Source organism: Salvia hispanica, chromosome 1 (genome assembly GCF_029641045.1).
Source record: "Salvia hispanica isolate PSC_SH4W2 chromosome 1, Shi_PSC_v1, whole genome shotgun sequence".
NCBI lineage: Eukaryota > Viridiplantae > Streptophyta > Magnoliopsida > Lamiales > Lamiaceae > Salvia > Salvia hispanica.
In genome coordinates, this window is record NC_142692.1 from 47,892,924 (window position 1) to 47,900,184 (window position 7,261).

The window sequence follows — 7,261 nt, forward strand, 5'->3', positions numbered from 1 at the left end:
GAACTACACACATAATCCACATAATAGCCATATCTGTACACATAATTATAAGCATATTCCATGATTAAGTCAATTTACTTAATTATGTATCCCATTTAATGTTTTACTAATAAATTTGTAAATTTTTTTATTTTGTAATAAATTGAATTTATATACAAAACTTAAAATTTTTATAACGAAGTTTATATGTATCAATGAAGTATGATATAATACTATGAAAAATAGATAAATGTGTGTGACATTTTAATAATTAATTTTTGGTTATACAATCTGTAACAATTCTACGGTGAGTTGAAAGTTGAAACTATGATTTAGTTTAACCTTTTGATTAAAAAGAATGTAATAAGTGTATCAAATGTTATTGGTGAAAAAAGTTTTATGTCTTTTGTAATTATACGCAATAAAGTTAAGTATATTAGTAATTAAAGACTTTTTACCGTGAATGTGAATTTACGGAAGTTCCAGTGTGCAATCAAAAAGTTCACAAGTATAACAATTTGATAGGACTATATAACAGTACTAAAGTTCACATGTATCAATAATACATGATTACATACTTATTTAATTACTATAAATATCATCATATGCGCATTGTGCTGGGCTGAAGTACAAATTTACTAATCATATGAATGTCATTTGATTGACAATATAATGTGATTTGGGCACAACACTCCAAGGGTTTAGTAGTCCATGGGGCTAGGGTGTAGCACCGACTCAATGGCATATTATTCACTAAGTGATCGAAGTTAAATCCATCCCCAAAGGGTTTAGTAATCCATAGGGCTAGGTTGTAGTACCGACTTAACAACATAGTTTACAATTTTACAACACCGTGTAATGTACTTTTTGCTATGCAATATTCTATATAAAATATTAACTATCTAGATCTAAAATATTAAATAGATGAGTTAAGAACATGAAGCGATGTTCGATTGTAATGTATCAAAAATTAAAATTTCATGAAATTCAAATCACTTTATTATATATTGCAGGATTTGATTATGGTTTTATTGATTTTGATTACAGAGCTTAAAAGATATAAATATAATGGAGAATTAAAATTATGAAATTATTAAAATCACAACAGTAAACTAAATTAATATTAATATGATATATTTATTATAAACAATTGATTTTGTTGCAAAGTGTATTTTATAAAGAAACAGAGAAAATATCAATCATATAGCTTTAAAATGTGAAATAGATGATTTAAGAATATAAGAACTATTTTAACGAGATTCGACTGTAGCATTCCAAACATAAAAGAAATTAAAAAAATTGAAATTTTAAAAACTAAAGAAAAAAAATAAAAATTACATATTTTAACGAGATTCGACTGTAGTCATACGTTTATATTACATATTTCACCGTGATATATTAAAGTAATATTAATCGTTAATTACTTATATTCAATTCGTTGTACTTTATATATTAATAGTAATTTTTTGTAAAGTTTCAAAGTGACTAAATTATTTATTTTTATGACAAAAATAATAGTAGTACTACTCATAATATTTTAAATCTTATTGTGAAGAGATATCATTAATATTTAAAGAATAGTACTACTCTAAATTTGGAAGAAATATTGTGTAAAGGTGTCATTAATAAAATTAAAAAAACGGAAGAATGGGAAGGGAGGGGTGCGTTATATTGCTAACTAAACTCTGCCAACTCATCAATGCAGTGTACTAAAAATGTCAACACGGTGATATTAAAATGTCAACACATAATATCAACACATTATATTGAAGTTTCAACAGAATCATGTGTTGACATTTTACTGTCATTGTGTTGACATTTTTAATACATTGCGTTGATGAGTTAGCAAGTTAGCAACTTAAAAAAGTTAACAATTGATCACACCCTTGGGAATGGATTAATAAAATTGAATCATTGATGTATTGTCATACAAAACTTTTTAGTACGGAGTGTGTTAAATAATTTCTTTTGTTCATATCTCGCACAGATTATAGGATTTGGTACGAATTTCATGAGCTGTCCAACGCGATGGGGATATACTTGTATATATATATAATTATGGACTAATGGTTTTTGAATTTTGATAGTACTCTCACACTTTGCCTCTGTCGGAGCATCGGCCGACGCTCTCCCCGGCCTCCGTCCAGTCTCCTTAAAGGCTTAAACTTTTCGCCGCCCTCTCCCGCAATTGCCCCCGCCGCCTTGTTCTAGAGGGCCATCAACGCCAGACGACTCAGATCAATTCATTAAGGTAGGTGATATTTTGAAAAGTGAAACTGATGAAAATTCTATCTGGATTTCAGCTTGCCTTTTTTTTTTTTGTTATAGGACATCCGATATTTGCTTTATTTGTTTAAAAATCTGGATGCTGGAGCTTATGTGTTCTTAAATGGAAATTGACCATTGCCAATTTGGTGTATTCTTTATGCTCAGTGTTGGTTTTGAAGGATTTGTTTCTTTTTTCCCGCGAGATAATAAATTTGGGCATGATTGGTTTATTTCTCGTCAGAGACGATGGTAATCCTCTCCCAGGCACACAACATGCTCGATGAAATTCCTCAAACGAAAAACGAAACATAAAACTTAAAAAAAAAAACAGTAAAAAACCCAATAGTGATATATACTCCATATGGACTGGCTGCCACCAGCAATGACGAATACAAGTTGAAAACCAATTTGTATTTTACCCTCATAAGTATTAAATATTAGATACTCCAGGATACTACAAATCTGTACCAATCGATGATGCAAATTAATGCTCTTATGAAAAATATAGCTAATAAGATAAATTAGCATGCATAATTATTAATTAATGGGCTCCCATGTTCCCAGAATTGAAATTCCGAATCTGATTTGATCCGCCGCCTCTATATTTAATTTGTAGGTGGAGTCTCATCCTCACTTTCCCTTTCCTTTTGACTTTAATAATGGCACCTTCTAATAATTGGGAAAACTAACATACAACACCAATGATGTAATGGCCTACGCAATTCCCACCAGCTTCATGCATCTATTATAAATAGTCCTGTGTTTTACACAAATAAAACATAAACAAAAACAAAGTTAAGAGATCAAATCAGAGTTATGGCAGCTGAAAACACTGATGTTATTCCTTTGCTCACCCCATACAAAATGGGAGAATTCGCCCTCTCCCACAGGTTTCATTCCTTCATCAATTACTACTTTTTTTTTTATCTCTGTGTGTGTGTGTGTTTCTCATTATTTGGGTGGTGTTGTGTTGATGAACAGAATAGTGTTAGCACCATTAACCCGGGATCGGTCATACAACAATGTTCCACAGCCACATGCCGCAGTGTACTACTCTCAGCGAGCTACCAAAGGCGGCCTACTTATCACTGAAGCTACTGGTGTATCGGACACTGCTCAAGGGTACCTATACATTATTTTAATACTACTCTTTGGACTTGATATAATTAGTTATGATTGAATTGCTGTTCAGATTTGTTTGAAATTTTTGTCAATTTTTATCTATGTAGGTACCCTGATACACCCGGAATTTGGACAAAGGAGCATGTCGAGGCATGGAAACCTATAGTCGATGCAGTTCATCAAAAGGGTGGTGTTTTCTTCGTGCAGTTGTGGCACGTTGGTCGTGTCTCTACTAATGGTATCCCAATCTAAAATTTATAGTTTGCACATAGTAGTGTTTCTATTTGATCAGTATCTTTTTGAGTAACTTGCATATTCATGAGTTAACTAATATCCTATTAGTTTTATAAGAGTAACATATAGTGCTATGCCTTCCCTGCCTAATGGCCGGAGACCTTGATACCAACTCAAAAATAAGTAAATAAATATATAAACTGTTGGCCTTTGTTACTTGTTTTGCTGTGGCTAAAGCTAGCAAGTTCAGATTCATGACAATAAAATGTGCATTGTACAGATTACCAGCCAGGTGGGCAAGCTCCACTCTCATCGACAGACAAAGGACTGACACCTGGCCTATACGGAGTAGACTGGTCTCCTCCTAGACCACTAGCGATAGATGAAATTCGTGGTATTGTCAATGATTTCAGATTGGCTGCACGCAATGCTATTGAAGCAGGTTGGTGTCATCCCCTGCCTATCATCATGCTCTAGAAATGAAATAAGTACATACATAAACACTTGGATTGACATGATTTCCAGTCGGGGCATATCGTTTTCTTTGATGGAAAAGAATGGAAAACATATATTTTTGACATTTTCCCACTCTTTCACATGTTCTATAAGTTGGATAGTTTTCCTTGAGAAAATTTCCAGGTAGCCCTTTTTTCACTTGAATTTATCACAATATTGTTATGGAATTGACGAAGTGTTGATGTGATGAGATTTTCCTATTTTCTCCATCCTAAAGAATATGCATTAAAAAGTGGGGGACCAAGTATGCGATAAAATATCATCTTTTATATCCCTTGTCTTTCATGAGATAAATTTGCAGCCAAAGAGAACGACCCTCATATTTATTGATCCACAACATGTGTAGGATTCGACGGAGTCGAGATACATGGCGCCAACGGCTACGTGATCGAGCAGTTCATGAAGGATCAAGTGAACAACAGGACAGACGAATATGGCGGGAGCCTGGAGAACAGGTGTCGCTTTGCTCTGGAAGTGGCGGAAGCCGTGGTCGACGAGATAGGAGCGAAAAGAGTTGGGATGAGACTGTCTCCGTATTCAGATTTCAACGAGGCAGGGGACTCAGATCCAGATGGGCTTGGCCTCTACATGGCAAATGCACTCAGCAAGCTGGACCTCGTGTACCTCCACGTGATCGAGCCACGTGCTGTTGGTTCAACGGTGATTGAAGGGTGCGCTGAGGATCAGCTCCTCCCCATGAGGAAGGCATTTAAAAACACCTTCATCGCTGCTGGCGGCTTCAACAGGACTACGGGGAGCGCAGCTGTGGCTGGAGATGGTGCGGATTTGGTAGCATTCGGGCGCCTGTTCTTGGCTAATCCAGATTTGCCAAAGAGGTACGCCTTGGATGCTCCGCTCAACAAGTACGACAGGAACACATTCTATACTTCTGATCCTGTTGTTGGTTATACTGACTATCCGTTTCTTCAACAAGCATAGTCTGTTTAGCCCTGCTCAATAAAGGATTATTTTGGAAAAAAATGTTACACTGCGTGTTTTAGTTTTCCAAATGGATTTTAATATTTATATGTTACACTCTTGTGTTTTGCCAAATTACAGTTTGTTGTAACTTGTAATTGTATGTTGTATCCGGTTTAAACCATTTCTCCTCTACGGTAATTACTTTAATGTGTTATTCATTGCATTACATATTTTACAAACAACACAAGTTTTGTTCAGTCTAATTAAGAGTAGAATTAATTATTATTAGGATTTTGCCATGCTTATAAAAAACACTGTCATTGTGATGGTAGAGTGCATCATATTCAAATCAGAAATTATTTTGTGAAATATCTCTGGCTTGACCTAATCTAGTTTAAACGATCTGTTATTGGATTGATGGTGGATTGTCCTGGTTTTTTGACCGAGCATATTAGTGGAGTTATGGATATCAAATGTGGTTATACGATGATATATTGATGTTATCACTCTTATTTGATGCTAGTATATGTTATAGATTGAGAGTAATTATGCAAATTATTTATGTTAGACGTATATATGTGATTCATGTGTGCGAAATAATATGTGGTCGAGTCAAGGCATTATGATATGTTGAATTATTTGAGACACGTTCCAAAATCAAATAAACGTACTTTCAATTAGACAGATTGATGGTGAAGAATCCACTTTTTATTAACATTGATAACTGAATGTATGTAAGTCTGTAAGTGGACAGTGCAATTATAGTATAGCTAAAAGTTAACACAAGTATATAGCCATTGAGATTGAAATGCAGAAATAAAACTTCAATTATTATCTAGACCACTAGTTTTATGATTGGTTTTTATAACTAAAAACAATAATATAAAATAACAAAATGTAAATTGATTAAGTTTCAAGTGGGTATTGATTCTTTACTCTTAATATAATTTAGTTTAGAGTAAAGGTCAATTTTGGTCATAAACGTATAGCTGAAATAATAATTTGGTCCAAAACATTCACTTTTTAAAAAACGGGTCTATAACAAATGAAATTCTTGTCATAGTGATCCTTTTTTTTATGGTTTCGTCAAAAACTGACGATCAACTCCTGATTAGTGATATTTTGACTCTATGAGTGAATTTTAATTAATACAAATCATCTTTCTTTCTCCTTCTCGTTCATCTCAAGAACCCTAATTTTCTCTGCAAGAACACACTACCTCAACTCCCAGAATTCTCTTCCAATTCACTATTGAAAACCCTACGAAGAAATCGCCCAGCAAAATCACCCTTCAAACCTAGACACTCATTTTCTGACTCCCACGAGTCCCGATTGCTGAGTTAACAATCATTTTCTGACGACGGTGGAAGGAGCCCAGTCTAGAGCAGCCGCTCGACGGTGAGCTGCGAATCTTCATGGAAGCAGCAGCTCCACACCAATTAATCGTCACAAAGAGAGAGCGAGCTTGGAAGTGGTCGTGCTGATTGCATAGGGGCATGACCGAGAGGGTGTAGCGGTGAGAGGGAAACGAATGAGAAAGACAAAGGAGAGCCGTAATGGAAAGAGAGAAACAGAGGGAAGCAGATCTGGAACTGTGTGAGGGCGACGGTATGGCGCCATCACACGATGGCTACGATGGAGGAAAAGAGCGGGCAGACGACTGACGGAGGCGGCCACTGGAATTGAGACAGAAAAGAGAGTGAATTGGTTTGGATTGAGGAGATAGAGAGGATAAGTGTGAGAAAGAGAACCGGTGGCACCACAACGGTAGCGGCGACGGGGCTGAATTTTGCCGGCGGGGAGAGAATTTTAGCGAAGGAGAAGGAGAGAGAGATGAGAGTCGTGAATTTGGAGTTTGTCTCTGGTTTTTAGAGACGAAGTCGAAAAGTGAGAGGCTAAAGCACCACGCCAGCGAAGACGGCGGCGGGCGCTGGAACCCCGTTTCCGAAAGGGAGCGTACCCTAGTTATGCCGGCGATTTGCTGGTGGAGATAGGTTTTTTTGACGAAGAAGGTTGTTAGTTTTTTTAATTTTTAATTTTATTTTTTATTTAATTATAGATTAATATTCTGATCAGGTCAAAATATAGTTAATTAGCCTTGACCGTTAGTTTTTTAACGGAGCCGTTAAAAAATGACTACTTTGTAAACATTTTTATTTGTTATGGACCTGTTTTTTAAAAAGTGAATGTTTTGGACCGAATTGATATTTTGGCCATATGT

General features: G+C 35.4%; 1 protein-coding gene across 2 annotated transcripts; it reads left to right on the plus strand.

Annotated features, from left to right (window-relative positions):
* Positions 1-2,052: 2,052 nt before the first annotated feature.
* On the plus strand, positions 2,053-5,254 carry LOC125223173 (12-oxophytodienoate reductase 1-like). 2 transcript variants are annotated; one of them, XM_089062722.1, is made up of 6 exons: positions 2,055-2,230; positions 2,308-3,137; positions 3,229-3,369; positions 3,477-3,607; positions 3,884-4,045; positions 4,466-5,254. In XM_089062722.1, exons 2-6 carry the CDS (start codon positions 3,064-3,066, stop codon positions 5,056-5,058), a joined length of 1,101 nt encoding a protein of 366 aa, XP_088918848.1. In that variant the 5' UTR covers positions 2,055-2,230; positions 2,308-3,063; the 3' UTR covers positions 5,059-5,254. The 2 variants fall into 2 exon arrangements, with proteins under 2 accessions (XP_088918847.1, XP_088918848.1); XM_089062721.1 differs by having other exon boundaries at positions 2,053-2,230; positions 2,308-3,369.
* Positions 5,255-7,261: the final 2,007 nt, after the last annotated feature.

Excerpts from the sequence above, each read along its gene's own strand:
- LOC125223173 (XM_089062721.1), top strand. The coding sequence starts at position 3,083 with ATGTTATTCCTTTGCTCACCCCATACAAAATGGGAGAATTCGCCCTCT. Across the intron at positions 3,608-3,883 it reads TGGTCGTGTCTCTACTAATG|ATTACCAGCCAGGTGGGCAA; the intron begins GTATCCCAATCT and ends TGCATTGTACAG. Across the intron at positions 4,046-4,465 it reads ACGCAATGCTATTGAAGCAG|GATTCGACGGAGTCGAGATA; the intron begins GTTGGTGTCATC and ends CAACATGTGTAG.